The sequence below is a fragment of the Melospiza melodia genome, chromosome 7 (assembly GCF_035770615.1).
Source record: "Melospiza melodia melodia isolate bMelMel2 chromosome 7, bMelMel2.pri, whole genome shotgun sequence".
Lineage (NCBI taxonomy): Eukaryota > Metazoa > Chordata > Aves > Passeriformes > Passerellidae > Melospiza > Melospiza melodia.
In genome coordinates, this window is record NC_086200.1 from 27,022,649 (window position 1) to 27,040,654 (window position 18,006).

The following is an 18,006-nucleotide window of genomic DNA, read 5'->3' on the forward strand; positions in this document are numbered from 1 at the left end:
GAGGGGGATCCGGAGTGTCCTGAGGGGGATCAGGAACGTCCTGAGGGGGATCGAGAATGGCCTGAGCAGGCTCCGGTGTGTCCTGAGGGGGATCTGGAGTGTTCCGGGGAGGATCCGCAGCGATCACGGATCCAGCCCCTGTCCCTGCACAGCCACCCCAACAGCCCCACCCTGAGCAGCCCTGGGAGCTCCTGCAGCTCTGGCAGCCTTGGCACCATTCCCTGGGCAGCCTGGGCAGTGCCCAGCAGCCTCGGGGGGCAGAACCTTGCCCTGAGCTCCATGCCAAGGCCTGGCACAGCTGCAGCCCTTGCTGGGCTCCTGTCCCTGTGCCAGAGCAGAGCTCAGCCCCTGCCCCTGTGCCTGCCCTGGGGAGGAGCTGCAGCCCCCGAGGAGCCTCCCCGCAGTCTCCTGGCTCCAGCCTCAGCTGCTCCCGTTCCCCCGGGCCCGGCCGGGCTGCAGAGCCACCATGCAGAGCCAACGCTCTCAGGGGGGCTCAGGGTGGGATTGTTTGGTATCTGCAGGGCTGGGAGTTGGACTCAATGATCCTTTTGGTTCCCTCACATCTCAGGAAATTGTTTTGTATTACTGAAATTTTTATTTTATTTTTATTCCCTAATGAAGAACTGCTATTCTCATTCCCATATCTTTGCCTGAGAGCCTCTTAATTTCACAATTGTAACAATTCGGGGGGAGGGGGTTTACATTTCCCATTTCAGGGGAGGCTCCTGCCTTCCTTAGCACACACCTGTCTGTTTAAACCCAGACTGGGGCATCCACAGCCTCTGGGAATCCCCTGGCACTGCCCCTGGTGGGGGCTCAGAGCAGGGAGACTCCACCTGCAGCAGGTGAGGAAGGTGCACAAGGAGGAGCTGGCCTTGGCCAAAGGGAGGGACGAGGGAAAGATTGCAGAGCTGTGTTTTGTAATAGTGTTAAGTGAAAAAAACTTCACTTTGTTTTCCAAATTTGGCACAGGCTGCTGCCTCCTCCTGCCCATTGCTCCCATGGCATCCCAGCAGAGCCCAGGAACCAGCACGGAGCAGAACCAGCAGCTGCTGCTCCTGTGAAAGCTGAATCATCCCTGAAGAGCTTCTAAAAAACAGGAAACCTCAGGAGGTAAGCTGCCTTCCCTCGGGCAGAAACTCTGCCCTGGTACTGGGGAGGGCTGGGCTGAGACCCCACCCAGAACTCCCCACCAGGCCTGGGAGAGCAGGCTCATTTCCCCCCACAAAAACACAGTGGTTTCATTTTTATAGTGTGGTTAAATCTATTTTATAGAACTTCAGCTGTAACAGAGAAGCTTCAAGAAAGACACACACATAAAAGTTCAGATACATGGGCTATTTCCCTGCTTTATCATTCTCATCCTGTGCTTCTTCAACTCACAAACCAGCAAAAGAAAATGGTATAAATGAAATGAAATGAAATAAAATATAAAAGAAACAAAAAGAAGAAATAAGATAAAATAAGAAATAGAATAGAATAAAATAAGAAATAAAATAAAATAAATAAAATAAGAAATAAGATAAAAATGAAATGAAATTAAATTAAAATAAGAAATTAAATAAGAGATAAAATAAATTCAAAATAAAATAAAATAGGAATAAAATAAGATAAAATAAGAAATAAAAATTTAAAAATAAAATGTAATAAATAAAATAAAATAAAATAAAATGCTTGTTTCTGCCCAGGCCTGGAGGCCCCCACACAGAAATCCTTCCCAAAATTGATGCTGTTCTTGCTGTTGCCTCCTCACTAAGCTCAGCTAACTGGGATACCCACTCAGCTCCCAGTCAGGAGCACTGGGAAAGCTCCCAAGGCTCCCTGTGCACACCCAGGCAGCTCCTCTGGAAGCAGCACCCCCAAATTCCCTCCAGCCCTGCCAGGACCTGAACCCCCCCAGTGTCCTGGACTGACCAAGGGACCCCCAAACCTCACCCCAGCACCTCAGAGCTCCTGAGCCTCTGCAGAGAAGGGAGGGGACCCCAGACAGTGAGGGGACCCCAGACAGAGGCTCTGATTCCAGAGCAGGAGGCACGAGCTGGGCCAAGGGGGTACAGCACAGGGTGGGGCTGTCCCTGACCCTGCAGGGACACGGGCACAGGGGTTTGGTCCTCACCTCCCCAGGAGAGCCAGGCAGGGGCAATGGCACTGCAGAGTCACCCCTGGCACTGCCCTTCCTGCTGCGGGGGGACACAGGGAGCTGTCCCCTGTGATAGGGACACACCACACTGTGCTGGGGGACACAGGGACCTGTCCCCTGTGATAGGGACACCCCACACTGTGCTGGGGGACACAGGGACCTGTCCCCTGTGATAGGGACACCCCACACTGTGCTGGGGGACACAGGGAGCTGTCCCCTGTGACACCACACTGTGCTAGGGGACACAGTGACCTGTCCCCTGTGATAGGGACACCCCACACTGTGCTGGGGGACACAGGGACCTGTCCCCTGTGATAGGGACACCCCACACTGTGCTGGGGGACACAGGGAGCTGTCCCCAGTGACACCACACTGTGCTGGGGGACACAGGGTGACACACTGTGCTGGGGAACAGTGACCTAGAGACCTGTCCCCTGTGACAGGGGGACACACTGTCCTGGGTGACAGTGACACAGTGACCTGTCCCCTGCAACAGGAGACATCACACTGTGCTGGGGGACACAGGGACCTGTTCTCTGTGACAGGGGGACACCACAGGGTGCTGAGTGACACAGAGTGACAGAGAGACACCACACTGTGCTAGGGGACACAGGGAGACACAGGGACCTGTCCCCAGAGACAAGGGGACACCACACAATGCTGGGTGACACAGAGACCTGTCCCCTGTGGCAGGGACACACCACACTGTGCTGGGTGACACAGGGTGACACATTGTGCTGAGGAACAGTGACACAGGGACCTGTCTCCTGTGACAGGGGGACACCACACTGTGCTCACACTGTGCTGGGTGACACAGGGTGACACAGGGACCTGTTCCCAGTGATAGGGACACACCACACTGTGCTGGGGGACACAGGGACCTGTCCTGGTGCCAGGGTGGCCTCATCCTTGCTGGGTGTCCCCACACTCAGGATCAGCGGTGGCCCAGGAGCAGCCCCAGGGCTGCCAGGGGGTCACTCCTGGGTCCCTGCCCCCCCCCCCCAGCTGCTCCCTGCCCTGCCACCCACCCCAGCTGGGGAATGGGGGTCGAGTTTTGGGAGAAGAACCCAAAAAAATGGAAACCAGACACTGGTGTGAGCAGAGCCTCCCCCAGAGACCCCCAGTCCCTGCTCCTTGCTCTGCATCACCTTATCTGAGCTCCCAGGACGAGTTCCTGCTCCCCAGGGGGGAGATTTTCTCTGAATCCTCATGGGAACATTTCCAGCCTCAGCACGAGGTGCCAGAGGGGTTTGTGGAGCTGGAGAAGGGGACAGAGCTGGGAGAGCAGGAGCTGCCAGGACATCCTCACCTGGGTCCCACCTGCCCAGGGATGGGCTCACCAGGAGGGTGACATCACTCCCAGCACCTCACCCTGGTACCACCCTACATTTAACACCCCATGGTCATGTCCCCCATGGGAGCTCCTTCCCAGGCAGGGGTTCTCTGTGACAACCCACAATGCCATCCACACCCTGGGCAATGGCCTGGCTGCTGCCTCCCCCTGCCCAGCCCCAGCCCACGTGGTACCAGCCACCCCTAAGGGATGCTCCAGCCCCCCACGGTTCTTCTGGCACCCCAAAGGGATCCTTTCCCCTCCCCACAGGTGTTTCCAGTTCCCCACATTCTTCTGGCATCCCAAAGGGATCCTTTCCCCTCCCCACAGGTGTTTCCAGTTCCCCACATTCCTCTGGCATCCCAAAGGGATGCTCTCCCTTCCCCAGGAGATGCTTCAGCTCCCCATGTTCTTCTGGGCCCCCAAAGGGATCCTTTCCCTTCCCTAGGGAATGTTTCAGCTCCTCACAGGTGTTTCCAGCTCCCTACAGATGTTTCCAGTTCCCCCCAGTTCTTCTGGCACCCCAAAGGGATGCTCCATGTCCCCACAGGTGTTTCCAGCTCCCCACATCCTTCTGGCACCCCAAAAGGATGCTTGCCCTTCCCCAGGGGATGCTCCAGCTCCCCATAGTTCTTCTGGCACCCCAAAGGATGCTCCAGGTCCTCATGGGTGTTTCCAGCACCCCACAGTTCTTCTGACACCCCAAAGGGATCCTTTTCCTTCCCCAGGAGATGCTCCAGCTCCTCACAGGTGTTTCCAGCTCCACACAGTTCTTCTGGCACCCCAAAAGGATCCTTTCCCTTCCCCAGGGGATGCTCCAGCTCCCCATGGGTGTTTTGAGCTCCCCACAGTTCTTCTGGCACCCCAAAGGGATGCTCCATGTCCCCACAGGGGTTTCCAGCTCCCCACAGTTCTTCTGGCACCCCAAAGGGATACTCTCCCTTCCCCAGGGGATGCTCCAGGCGCCCATGGGTGTTCCCAGCTCCCCACGTTCTTCTGGCACCCCAAAAGGATCCTTTCCCTTCCCTAGGGGATGTTCCAGCTCCTCACAGGTGTTTCCAGCTCCCCACATTCCTCTGGCACCCCAAAGGGATGCTCTCCCTTCCCCAGGGGATGCTCCAGCTCCCCACAGTTGTTCTGGCACCCCAAAGGAATGCTTTTCCTTCCCCAGGGGATGCTCCAGCTCCCCACAGTTGTTCTGGCACCCCAAAGGAATGCTTTTCCTTCCCCAGGGGATGCTCCAGCTCCCCATAGCTGCTCCTGGCACACCAAGGGGCTGCTTCCCACCCCCTCCTCCAGGATATTCTGGTCCCTCTATGGGATTTTCACCCTAAGGGGATGCTCTGGCCCCTACAAGGATGCTTTGCCACGAGGGGCTGCTACCGGCCCCCCAAGGAACATTTCCGTCCCGCAGGGTGTCCCAGCCCGGTGCGGGGTCCCAGCCGAGCTGTCCTGGCGCTGTCACCGCGGGGCTGTGGCGGCCCGTGGGCCTCCCTTGGCCGTCCCAGCCTCCAGGAACGCTCAGGCATAGGATGACAAAGGGAAGCTCACAGGGGGCAGCGGGCCCGGCCCCGCACTCCTGAGAGAGCTCCTGCGGACAGAGGAGAGACGGGAGGGGACAGCGAGGGGGGCTGGGGGATCCCGGGGAGCTGGGAGATTCTGGGGAGCTGGGGGGATTCTGGGCAGTTGGGGGATTCTGGGGAGCTGGGGGGATTCTGGGCAGTTGGGGGATTCTGGGGAGGTGGAGGATGTGGGGAGCTGGGGGATCCTGGGAAGTTGGGGGATCCCGAGGAGATGGGGGGGATGTGGGGAGCTGGGGATGTGGGGAGCTGGGGGGATTCTGGGGAGCTGGGGCATCCCAAGGAGCTGGGGAATGTGGGGAGCTGGGGGGATTCTGGGGAGTTGAGGGATCTGGGGGAATTCGGGGGAGCTGGGCAATCCCAGGGAGTTGGGGGATCTGGGGAGCTGGGGGATCCCGGGGATCTGGGGTAATCCCAGGGAGCTGAGGGATCCTATGGCATCCTGGGGTTCCCATGGAGCCAGGGGAGCTGGGGGGTCAGAGGGAGCTACAGATTCTGGGGCTGCCCCACATCTCCAGGAGGTGAAAGCAGCCCTGGGTGTCCCTGGCACGGCCCTGGCAGGGCTGAGGTCCCTGGGGTGGTTTGGGAGGTGCAGGAGGAGGTGCAGGGACTGCTGTGGAACCCAGGGTGAGGAGAGGGGCAGAGGGGGTGTGTGCACATCTGTGTGTGTGTAAGTGTGAGTGGATGAGTGTGTCTGAGTGCATATCTGTGTGAGTGTGAGAGGATGAGTGTACATCTGCGTGTTGTGTATATGTCTGTGTGTGTGAGTGCACATGTGTGTGTGTGTGTGTGTGTGTGTGTGTGTGTGTGTACATCTGTGTATGTGCAGGTTTGTGTGTGTGCAGGTCCCTGTGTGTCTGCGGACACCTCCTGTGCGTGTGTGCAGGTCTCAGCAGGGCTGTGCACATTCCTGTGCGTGTGCACACGTGTGCAGGGGCCCCTGTGTGCACACCTGTGCATGCACACGTGTGTGCTGTGTGCCCACCTGTGCACAGGCAGAGCAGGGTGGGGCCATCCCATGGATTCCCACCCAGGCCCAGGGTCCCAGCCCAGCTCAGGGACCTTCATGAACCACAACCACCACCTGCCACCCCTGTCCCAGCCCCAGCCAGCAGGGCAGGGCTGGGTGCCCCCCTGGATTCTGGGTGCCACTCATGAGTTCTGGGTGCCCTCTCAAGGTTGTGGGTGCCCTCAGGGTTGTGATGTCCCCAGGGTTCTGGGAGTCTCCAGGGCTGTGGGTGCCCTCTCAAGGGTGTCCCCAGGACTCTGGGTATCCTCTCAGGGTGTCCCCAGGGTTGTGATGTCCCCAGGGCTGTGGGTGCCCTCTCAGGGTGTTCCCAGGGCTGTGGGTATCCCCAGGGTTCTGGGAATCCCCAGGGCTGTGATGTCCCCAGGGCTGTGGGTGCCCTCTCAGGGTGTCCCCAGGGTTGTGGTGTCCCCAGGGCTGTGGGTGCCCTCTCAGGGTGTCCCCAGGGCCGTGGGTGCCCCCCTGCCCCCCTGCCCGTGTCTCACCAGGGAGGTGCCGCCGGTGTCGCGGTGCAGCCTCGGGCTCGTCGGGCTCTGTGCTGCTCGGGGAGGGGGACACAGCTCTGCTCCCCCAGCTCTGCTCCCACAGCTGTCCCCATTGTCCCCACTGTCCCTAAGGCCTCCACCTCACTCAGCAGAGCCCACACATTCCCCCCTCTCCTTGTCCTTTCTGTCTCCTTCCCTCCACCTCAGCCAGCACCGCGCTGTTCTCTCACCCTGGCATCCTCTCCCAACGCTGCCCCTTCTCCCAGCCCGACCTCCGAGGGATCCTTCCCCTCTGCCCTTTTATACCGTTTTTGTTCATATGACAAGCACGTGGAAAACCAGAGCAGAGCTCGGAAAAAAGCTCCTTAAGTTGCTTTAATTCACTTTCCTGGATCCCATGACTGAGCTCGGCCTCTGAGCAAGGTCCCATGACTGTGGCACGCAGGCCCCGGCCATCAAAAGCCTCATTTATGCCCCAAATGAGACTTAAACCCCTCTTGGCCGGACCCAACATCCCCCATGCCCAGCCTGGGCCCCTGGGCCCCCCTGGCTGGGGGCTCCAAACCGGCCAGAGGGACACCTGCCCTGACCCTGGCCTGCTCTGGCTGCAGGAGGGACTCTGGGGACACTCAGGGCCTTGGCTCTGCCTGTCCCCTCCAGGAAAGGACACTGCAGAGTCCCCATCCAGGGACCAAAACTGTCCAGCCCTGTCCCCCAAAAAGTGTCCTGCCTTCACCCCAAGCTGCAGCACCAGAGGAGGGGACAGAAGTGTGATCCCAAAGGGGACAGAAGTGCCATCCCAGTGGCTCGTGGCCCAGTCTGACCCCAGGTGGGGGTTCCTGTGCCCAGGACCCCCAGCCCATGCCCCCTGAGGCCCCTGCAGCTCTCATGGGCTGAGTGCTCCTCTGTCCCTCCCTGCTCCAGCTGCTGAGTAGGGATGGAGCCTCATCCTGGGCCAGATCCAGACCCTGATCCCAGTCAGGGCTCCCCACCATGGAGGTGGCACCCAGCAGTGCCCATCTCCATGGACTCCCATACTCCCAGCCTGCCCTCTGGACTTTGGGGATCAGGCTGAACTTTCCTGACCTTTTGCTTTTATTTTAATCTCAGACACAGGAAAAACAACCTGGAGCCACTTCAACATCCCCCCAAAGCCAAGGAGCTCTGAGCTATCCTGCTGGCGAGGCAGAGCTGGCCTGAAGCATCCGCAGCTCAACAGGAAACGGCAGCAGTAAGAGGATAAAAATACCCTGGGTGCACACAGAACGTCTCTGTGCCAGGATTAGGGAGCCCTGGGACAGTGGGGCCAGAGGGAGCTGGGCTGGGCAGCTTTGGTTTCCCACACACGTGTGAGCCCAAGGCTCCTAAACCACCTGGCCACTGCTGGGATGGGGATGGGGAAGGAAGGACTGGGGGACTGTGCAGGGAGAAGCCAGACATGGCAGCTCCTGGACCCCAAAATCCCCCTGGGAATGAGTGAGGCCCCCTCCAGAGCCACCCACTCCTCTGCCAGCTCCAGCACAGCCCCAGCACCAAGGAAGGCTCATCCCTCCTGCTCTGCTCCTGGGGGCAGAGGGATCTGTGGGGAGCAGGGGGTCCCGTGCCCCCCACCTCGACCCCCCAGCCCCAAACAATGGGTGCATTGGAGTGCTCAGAGCGTGGGGGTGCAGCAGCCCCCCCGCCTGGCCCCTGAGCCCCTAAGGAGATTAAATCCCTCCTCACATGAGCCTGGCGGGCCCCAGGGCCTCTGTCGGGGACAGGACAGGGACAGGGAGGGGAAGGGAAGGGCTCAGCAGTGTTTTGCTGTTTGGGCTGCGGCCAGGGATGTCCCAGGGGCAGGAAAACACACAGATAGGCAGCTCTTCCTGAGGTGGAAGAGCAGGCACTGTCCCAAAAAATCACCAACCAAAGCCTCTACCCTTCCCTGGGGCAAATCTCCTGTGTGCTGGTGGGAGGGACTGTGGGACACCCCTGCACCTGCCCCCACGGCCTGAGCACCCCCAGAATCACTGAGGTCCCCACACAGCTCTGGTCAGAACTGGGCATGGAGCAGGTCAAAAGTAAGGTTTGCTCTCCCAGGACCATCCCATGGACCCCAGAACCACCCTGTGTCCACCCTCGCTGTGCTGGCCTGGTACAGAGCAGGACATGGGGATGTCCCCCTTCCCCTGTGGCACACCCAGCCCCAGGAAGGCTGAGGCCATCCTCCACCTCTGCACCTGTGGGACCCCCTAATGACACAGGAGGGGGGAATGGGCTCCTGCTGTCCCCAAGTCCCACTGGACACAAAGAGCTTTGGTACCAGGGGCCAAGGGCATCTTCCCTGCTCCTGTTGGCACCTTGGGGTCACCCAGTCCCCAGAGGAGGGTGACAAGCACTGGGGACCTGGCCAAGGGCAATCTTGGTAAGCTGCTGAACAGGGGGAAGGCTGAGGGGCTGGACAGCCTGGGGCTGGCTCAGGAGCCCCCAGGGGTAGCCAGGGAAAGGGCACACACAGGTGAAACGTTAAACCTCTGCTCTTTATTTGCTGCCTGCCTCCCATGCCCCGAGGAGGTTTCCAGGGGTGACCTGAGCACCAGGAGTGCTCTGGGAAGGCCGAGCAGCCCAGACTGGAGGAGGTGTGGGGCAGGGGGGCACCTCCTCCATGCATCCCCATCGTCCCCGTGGGGACACGGCTCTGCCCCAGCCGGGGTGAACACCGGGCACGGCCAGCGCTGGGCCCAGCAAAGCTCCGTGGAGAGCAGGAACTGCCACCTCCCGTGTCCCAGGCACGGGGACACCGCGAGGGGCCGGCCCAGCCCCTCTCCAACTCGCCTTATTGCTATGGTCAGAGCAGCAGAGCGGCCGGGAGGGACTCGGGACGTCGCCGGTTTGGGAGAGGGGACGAGGACGTGTCTGAAGCCAAGGATCCACCCCCGGAGGGTGGGCTCATGTCTCTGGGGAGGGGCAAGGAGGGAGCTGCCGTCTCTGGCCAGCCGGGCCGGGGGTGCCAGCAGCGCCAGGCTGGCACCAGCAGGGAGGAGAGCTGTGCTCACATCTGAGAGCAAACACTGTCCATTGCAGGGCCTCCTGCCCTCTCCTGAGCCTGGAGCCGAGGCTGAGCAAACTCATTACAGCTCCAGCAGCAGGGACTGGGGAGAGCTACTGGGAGAACTGGAGAAACAAGCAGAACCCCCCTGCCTGTGGCCCTGGCTAGTTGCGTTGGCTGGCCAGCTCCTGGGAGATGAATTTCCGAAGGCGCTCGAGGTACTGGCTGTAGAGTTCAATGTCATTGTGCCCTGCCCCGTCCACCCACAGCGGCTCCACGGCCTTGGGGCAGCGCTCAAACAGCGCCAGGCCGTGCGAGAAGTCGATGACTTCGTCCTCTGTACCGTGGATGATGAGCACAGGAGAGGTGATTTTGGAGATCTTCTCGATGCTGTCAAAAAGGTGGATGGGGGAGAGAGGAGAGAGGGGGTGAGCACAGGGAATGAGACATTTCCACTCCTCCTGCCCCCAAAACATCCCCTGGGACAGGGACCAGGAAATTCTCTTTGATCGTGGCAGAGCACAGGGACAGGGAGGGACACAGAGCTTCTGCCAAGGAAAAGATCTGCCCCAGTGTGACAGACAAGGAGCAGACAGCAGTGACAACATCCCCGTGGGACCTCAGCAGGGCTGATGGGAACTGCAGCAGGACAGCCCTGCCCTGCTGAGCTCTGAGGAAGGGAAGCACAGGTCCCAGCCCATCGCAAAGGCCACGTGAGGCCACCAGGATGCAGAGCGTGGGCTGGTGGCTCCAGCCACAGCTTCCGGCTCAGGGACTGTCCCTTGGGCCCCACGGGCCTGGCTGCAAGGGAGAGGCAAAGGAAAAGCTCAGCCTCTCAGCACCCCTCCTGAAATCTGAAGAGCAGGAAAATCCCCAAGGAATTACTCTTGGGGGACAGAGGGGTCCCAGGGACACCCAGGGCTTGTGACACCTGCCAGGGGCCAGCGGCACAGCCCCAAAGCTGGTGGGCAAAGCCACTGGGATGGGGTGACCAGGGGGTGATGGCACAGGGGAGTGGGGTGCACACATGGCACGGGGAGGGGGCACAGTGACCCCAGGCAGGGCTACAACTCAGGAGGGGGCACAGGGACCCCAGGCAGGGCTACAACTCCCAGAGGGCCCCAAATACAGGGCAAGAAGATGCCGAAAGGGGATATTTAAACCTATCACAAAAAACGGTCCCCTGGCTGTGAGCAGAGCTGCTCTGGGCACTGCCCCTCCAACCCCCCATGCCCCCTGCCCAGGGCACTCACTTGGGGAAGGCATCGAACCAGTAGGTCTTCTTGGTGTCGGGGAAGGCGACGCGCATGCCGGAGGTGAGCGGGGAGTGCAGCACGATGGCCGCGCACTCGTAGCGCGAGGCCAGGTCAACCGTGGGCACGGTGCCGATGCTCTGTCCGTACAAAATGATGTTCTCCGGGCTGATCCCGTACCTGCGTGGGACAGGGCAGCTCAGTGGGCAGGCAGAGGCAGCTCAGGGGTTACTCTGTGCTGGTCACTGCACCCACAAAGCTTCCGGCAGGTCTGGGGTCTGTCTGGCCCCCTGATCCTCCCCAGCTCCTCATGACTGGGCCCAGAGCAGCTCCCTGAGCCCCCAAAGGACCAGGGAGCAGCCAGGGCTGAGCTGCCAGCTGAGATCTGGGGGATGTCAAAGCTTTCCCTCACCAGGTCAGAGTTACAGGGTGTTCAGAGCCTGGACTGCAGCCAGTGGGGCAGCCCCAGCTCTGGATCACACCATGAACCAGGCCTGAGGAAGAAGAGGCAGAGCCTGGCATGGGGCTGCACCCCAGGCCTGGCATGGAAACCAGAGCTGAGCCTGGCATGGGGCTGCTCCCCAAGCCTGGCAGGAGAACCAGAGCTGAGCCTGGCATGGGAACTAGAGCTGAACCTGGCAGAAGAACCAGAGCTGAGCCTGGCACAGGGCTGCACCCCAAACCTGGCATGGGAACTAGAGCTGAGCCTGGCATGGGGCTGCACCCCAAGCCTGGCATAGGAACCAGAGCTGAGCCTGGCATGGGGTTGCACCTCAAGCCTGGCAGGGGAACCAGAGGTGAGCCTGGCACAGGGCTGCACCCCAAACCTGGCAGGAGAACCAGAGCTGAGCCTGGCATGGGGCTGCACCTCAAGCCTGGCATAGGAACCAGAGCTGAGCCTGGCATGGGGCTGCATCCCAAACCTGGCAGGGGAATCAGAGCTGAGCCTGGCATGGGGCTGCATCCCAAGCCTGCCAGAGGAACCAGAGCCGAGCCCGGCACAGTGACACAGGAAGCACAGCTTGTGCCAAGGTCATGCCCCGCAGCATCCCTGCCCCTTGAATCCCCCAGCTGCTCCCTCTACAGTTTTCCAGCCACCCCTTCCTGTCCCCAGCAGCCCAGGGTTGCCCTCCTGGGTGTTTCCTGTTTTGCAGGCTGCTGAGCCCAGGCTTTTCCTGCGGGGTTTCCACGCCGTGCCCGCTCACCGCGTGCGCAGCGCCTGCCAGGCGGCGTCGATGTCGGAGTAGAGGTTGCGCTCCGAGGGCCGGCCCGTGCTCACGCCGTAGCCGGAGTAGTCGTAGGAGAAGATGTTGCAGTTGATGCGCGTGCCCAGCCCGATGTAGAAGCTGCTCATCTGCCCCAGGTCCACGGCGTTGCCGTGGGAGAAGAGCACAGTGTACCTGGATGTGGGTATGGAATGTTAATCTGGGCTCTGCTGGAGCTCCAGCAAGCAAACCCTGCACACAAAGGGCCAACACCCCTCCAGCCACCAAGGGAGCTCCTTATGACACCCCCAGACCCTTCCCTGACAGAGCCAGGGGCTCACTCCCAGCAGGAACAGGCAGCTTGATGATTCTGTTGAAGTTTTTGAGTCTATTTTTGGTAAAAAGCTCAGGATTTGGGGCCGTTTGCCCAATGGGGATTTCAAGTAAGAATTCTGACAGCGGGTTTTTTCTCTCCTGAGCCTGGCAAGACACCAGATGCTGAGAGAGAAGTGAATTGTGGGAGTGACAAGGCACAAGAAATTTCCACCATAAGGGGAAAAACAATGTTAATCATAAAAATTAACACTAATAGCAGACTGATGAGAGCTTGGCTCCCTTCTGCCAGAGGGAGGGAGCAGGACTCACTCCCTGCTGAGCCCCTGCAGCTGGTCTGAGGGGTCTGTGGCCAGGCTGAGCCTCCAATCCTGACCTGGATGCCCAGGGAGCCCCAGATGGAGTCAGTGACAGGATGAGCTGGGGGAGGTCAGACAGCCAGCAGCACCTGATACCCCAGGTTTGGCAGGCCTGGTTCCCCCCGGCCCAGGTTCTCCCCTGCAGTCTGGGATGCTGCTCCTTGAGGACCTGTTGTCGCTGGGAGGACATAGGAAAGGGGTCAGCTGGGGTGACATGGCCACCCTCTGCACCTGAACCCCCAAATTATGTCACTGCTCAGGGAGCAGCAGCCAAGTACCCTCCTGGCAGCAGGAGGGCGTCTCCATCTCACACTCCAAGGTGCCAGTTCAGACCCATGGGAGTGACCAAACCCCTCCTGGCTTTCACTTCCATCACTCTGTTCCTTGAGGAATCAAATGTCCCTGTGAATTTGACTGAGCCAGGCTCTCCTGGCTGGCACATGGTCACCATGGGGAGAAGCAGCTGGTGCAGCCATCCTGGTGCCCCCAAGCTCCGTGCAAATACCTGGAGCATTGCATCACTGCCATGACACAGGGGCCTGTGAGACAGCCTGGGGAATCCCCACACTCCACAGCCTCAGCTTTGCCTCTGCTCCTGCTTTAACCCCACTGCCAGGGCGGCCAGACCGGTCCTGGGAGCGCAGCTCACCTGTGCCATTGGAGCCTCCAAAAGCCCGGGGCAGGGCCAGGCAGGGCCAGCTCCTCCAGCCAGGGGGAAGAGGGGCCAGGAGCCCCCAGGGCAGCCCCGGGGCAGCCCAGCAGAGCCCCAGCCGGCACACCCGCCGTGACTCACCTGGCGCCGGGCACGCAGCGGACGTACATGCAGCCGACGCGGTTACCCCGGCTGCTCTTGGTGACGAACACCTCGATGTTGTCCAGCTCCCGCTGGGAGTACTGGAAATCCGCCCTGTCCTTCAGGTGCAGCTTCCAGCGGCCCGCGGCGCCGCGCAGGGAGCCGGTGCTGCCCACGGGCTCGGGCTCGGGCACCATGGCGTAGGTGGGCTCCGGGGGCAGGAAGGCCAGCTTGGCCGCGATGCGGCTGGGGCAGGGCGGGCAGCAGAAGAGGCAGCACAGTTGGCTGATCGACAGCCCGTTCATGGCTGAGGCGGGAGGGGAGGCGGCCGCGCCCGGAGCGAGGGAGGATCCCGATCCCACAGAGGCCGGCAACGACGCCCGGCCCGGAGACGCCCCGTCCTCAGCTGGCCCTGGGCACGGCTGGCGCCGGCCGAGCAGCGCGGGCCGGGGCTGCCGTGTCCATCTGTCCGTCCGGCGGCTGCGGGGGCCTGCGGGCAGGGCGGGGGATCTGAGGGCTCTGTGTCCCCTCCGTGACCACACGTGTCCCCCCGCGTTCCCTCCCTGCAATCCGAGCTCCTGCCACACTCGGCAGCCCACGCGGAGGGGGCGAGGACGAGCGCGCATCCCACACACGCCACCCCCACGGCAGCCACACGGCTGGTGGGACAAAGGACGCCGCTCCCCCGGGGCCACCCAGGCGCTCGGGAGTGCCGAATCCCGAGGAAAAAGGGGAAAGGGGAGAGGAAGGGGGGAAGAGGAAGAAAAAAAGAAAGGAAAAAAAAAAAAAAAGGCAACTATTTTCTGCAAGTTTGGGCATAGGCTTGAGCTGAGGAATGTCAAACCAGCCCACACCCCGAGGAATTCGCTCCATCTGCTTCCGAAGGCCTGGGAAAGGGGAGGAAAGGGTGGAAGAGGGATATGGCACCGAGGCTGGGATTTGGCACTGAAATGAGCCAAAATACCGGGAGTGAAGGGATGCCCCGCGCCCCGGTGGGAGCCCCGTGCCCACCCACAGCAGGGCCAGGCCGGTGTGACACCGGGCACGTGGCCGCCGTGTCCCTGCCGGGGCTGGCACTCCCGGGGCAGGAAGGGGTGTCCGGTGGCACTACGGGCACTCACACCGCGTGTCACACTCGTGCCGTGTGTCCCGCACACGCTGGGACAAAGCCAGGCACCAGCTGGGGACAGCCCGCCGTGGGTGGCCAGCCCTGCCCGGCCCCTGCCCCGACCCACCGCACACACACCGACCCCACACCCACCGAGGGGGGATCTCTGCTGTACTGACCTCTGTGGGGCCCCCACCACGGACTGCTGGGGCTTCCCCCTACCCTAGCAGAAACGGGACCCTCACCCGGCACGGGTTCTGGGACCCTCACCCCGCACACCCTGACCGGGCTGTGGGACCCCCACCCTGACTGCAAACACGTTTCCTTCCATTGCCCGCTGCTGGCCTCCCCCCAGCACTGACCCTTTCCCCCTCCCCAGCACTGAGTTCTCCCCCTCGCTGTCCATTGTGCAGACAAGCATGGAGACCCCCCCCCACTGATCCCCCGACTGCTGTTGGCCCCAATCTCCTCTCTGATCACTGGGGGACGCCTGAACAGTGGGACCCTTCCCCGATCACTGAGTGCGTGTCCCCCACAGCCCCACAGGACCCGATCCCCCCAGTGACCTCCTCGAGACCCCCCCTGACTATTGAGGGGGTCCCCGTGCGCCCCCACTGCCCCTGCCCTCACGCTGCCCACCGGAGCCTCTCCCGCCTGCTGGGGGGGCTCACCCTGCCCGGCCTCTCCCCTCCCCTGCCCGCTGGGGGGGTCCTGCACCCTCACCGACCGCCCCAAACCGACACTGACCACTGCATCCCCCATCACTGAGCGTATCTCCCCCTCACCGACCACTGCGTCCCCCCCTTCACTGGCCAGTGTATGCCCCCATCACTGACCACTCTGCCCACCCCTCATTGACCACTGTCTCCCCCCGACACTGACCACTCTGTCCTCCCCTCACTGACCACTGTAACCCCCCCCCCACACTGACCACTGCGTCCCCCCCACTGTGCCCCCCCACACTGACCACTGCGTCCCCTCCTCACCGACCAGCGCGGCCTCCCCCGCGTGCCGGGGCCTCCCCTCCCTCTGACCGCGCTGGGGACCCCCACCAATACACCGTGACCGCCTCACCGCCGGGCCCCGCTCCCCGCAGGCCTCCCCCGGCCCGTGTGCCGGTCCCCGGCCCGTGAGGCCGTCCCCACCCGGTACCTGCTCATCCTCCCGGCCCCGCTCGCCGCTGCCCGAGGCCCCGCGGCCGTTGCGGCCTCCCAGGCGGGGGCGGCGCTGGCCCCGCCCCGGCCGGAAGTGACGCCATCGTCGCGCGCCCGTTGCCATGGGAACAGCGCGGCCGCTTCATGGCGGGGAGGCGGCGCGGCCTCTGCTCGGCCCCTGGAGCCCAAAATCCCAAATGGATCCCAAAATCCCAAATAGACCCCAAAAGGGACCCGGAGATCATCCAGGCCGGCCTTGGCCACCTGGAGCACGTGGAATGTCTCCGGAGAGGGAGACTCCACCACCTCCCTGGGCGGCTGCTCAGTGCTCTGCCACCCGCAGTGTAAAAAAGCTTTTCCTCACGTTGAGGTGGAACTTGTGGTTTAATTTAATTTATGGCCATTGCACCACTGGAAGGGGTCTGGCACTCACGTTGGAGATATTTAGGTGGATTGGTGAGATCTCCTCTTGTTGGACAATATACCAAGTTTAAAATTTTTATTTCTTAACTTTAGCCACGTTTGTTCGCCTTTGCCCCGGGGGAAGGGAACGGCAGTTTCCCTCCAAAGCATTGCTCCACCAGGAACAATGAGATCGGCATCACAGGGGCCGAGAGATACACGAGAGATAAGGGCCATCAAGGGCGAAACATCAGCGAACATCTACCCCAAATTAGGAGTGAAGACCTAATTAACATCAGAGGCAAGGAAATCCGTATCCAATAGGAAACCAAATACTAAGAACTGCGCAACTCGGGACCAATGAACATTAAACCGATGGATTTCTATGGGTTTGGGACTGTATAAATTTTGACAAAAACTGAGAAGTTTGCAAAGAAGTCATGGAGTGCGGTCCCCTGCGGATGAAGGGCAGCGGGGGAGCCCTGGGGGCCGGCAGGTGGGAGAAGGAGGCGAAAGAGAAAGCCCCGATGCCGGAGCAGATCATGGGCAGCGAGGAGGAGGAGGACCAGGTGGAGGACGAGGAGGAGGAGGAGGACGATGAGGAGGACAACGAGGAGGAGGATGAGCACGAGGAAGAGGAGGATGAGGATGACGAGGAGGAGGAGGAGGATGAGGATCAGGAGGATGAGGACCAGGAGGAGGAGGAAGAGGAGGAGGAGGATGAGGACGAGGAAGAGGACATGGAGGACGAGGAGGATGAGGAAGAGGATGACAAGGAGGAGGATGAGGAAGACGAGGAGGATGAGGAAGAGGACGAGGAAGATGAGGAGGACGAGGACCAGGAGGAGGAGGAGGAAGAGGACGAGGATAAGGAGGACGAGGAGAAGGACAACGATGAGGAGGAGGATGAGGATGAGGAGGACGAGGAGGATGAGGACGAGGAGGAGGACAAGGATGAGGAGGACGACGATGAGGAGGAGGATGAGGAGGATGAGGACCAGGAGGATGAGGAGGAGGACGAGGATGAGGAGGATGAGGAGGATGAGGAGGACGAGGATGACAAGGAGGACAAGGACCAGGAGGAGGAGGAAGACAAGGAGGATGAGGACGAGGATGAGGAAGAGGAGGATGACGACGAGGAGGATGACAAGGAGGACGAGGACCAGGAGGAGGAGGACGAGGATGATGAGGAGGAGGATGAGGAGGACGAGGAGGAGGAGGATGACGAGGATGAGGATGACAAGGAGGACGAGGACCAGGAGGAGGACGAGGATGACGAGGAGGAGGATGAGGAGGAGGATGAGGACGAGGAGGAGGAGGAGGACGGCTGGACACGCGCACACTGGCTCAGATGGCCTTGGAGAAGATGCAGGAGAAGCGGCCAATGAGGGGATCCTGAAGAAAGCGCCGCAAACCCGCGAGCAGCGAGTGGAGGAGTTCAGCGGCACTCGGACATTCTGATCAGCACTGCGACATCCCAAAGGCAGCTGCACTCCAGGCACGGGCTGCTTGGCACTGCTCTGCAGCTGGGGTTGCTTTGGATCGATGTAAACCTGCCTGTTCTCCATATTGTTATACTCCCAAATGTAACTTCGGAGTTTTGTGACTTTAAACTGTCTTATTTTATAGTCTTTTTAAAAAAACCAAACATCCAACACTCTCTGTCTTTTCTGGATGAACCAAGCCCGGCTCCCGTGGTCTCTCCTCATCAGAGAGAAGCTCCAGACCCCAAATCATCTCTGTAGCCTCCACTGTAGCTCCTTGTCCTTCTTGTCCCAGAACTGGCCAGAGCACCCCAGATGTGCC

The 18,006-nt window shown here is 61.0% G+C and overlaps 1 protein-coding gene and 1 long non-coding RNA gene across 3 annotated transcripts; one reads left to right on the top strand and one right to left on the bottom strand.

Annotated features, from left to right (window-relative positions):
• The first annotated feature begins 380 nt into the window (after positions 1-380).
• Positions 381-8,120, top strand: LOC134420639 (uncharacterized). 2 transcript variants are annotated; one of them, XR_010028402.1, is made up of 3 exons: positions 381-845; positions 973-1,113; positions 7,676-8,120. It is a non-coding gene; the product is annotated as an uncharacterized LOC134420639 (long non-coding RNA). The 2 variants fall into 2 exon arrangements; XR_010028401.1 differs by lacking the exon at positions 7,676-8,120 and adding an exon at positions 1,276-1,395.
• Positions 8,121-9,063: 943 nt separating this feature from the next.
• On the bottom strand, positions 9,064-14,020 carry ABHD17A (abhydrolase domain containing 17A, depalmitoylase). Its single transcript, XM_063160843.1, has 4 exons — positions 13,537-14,020; positions 12,052-12,246; positions 10,847-11,026; positions 9,064-9,983 (listed from the first exon to the last, which is right to left on the bottom strand). The coding sequence occupies exons 1-4, from the start codon at positions 13,839-13,841 to the stop codon at positions 9,758-9,760; spliced, it is 906 nt and encodes a 301-aa protein (XP_063016913.1). The 5' UTR covers positions 13,842-14,020; the 3' UTR covers positions 9,064-9,757.
• Positions 14,021-18,006: the final 3,986 nt, after the last annotated feature.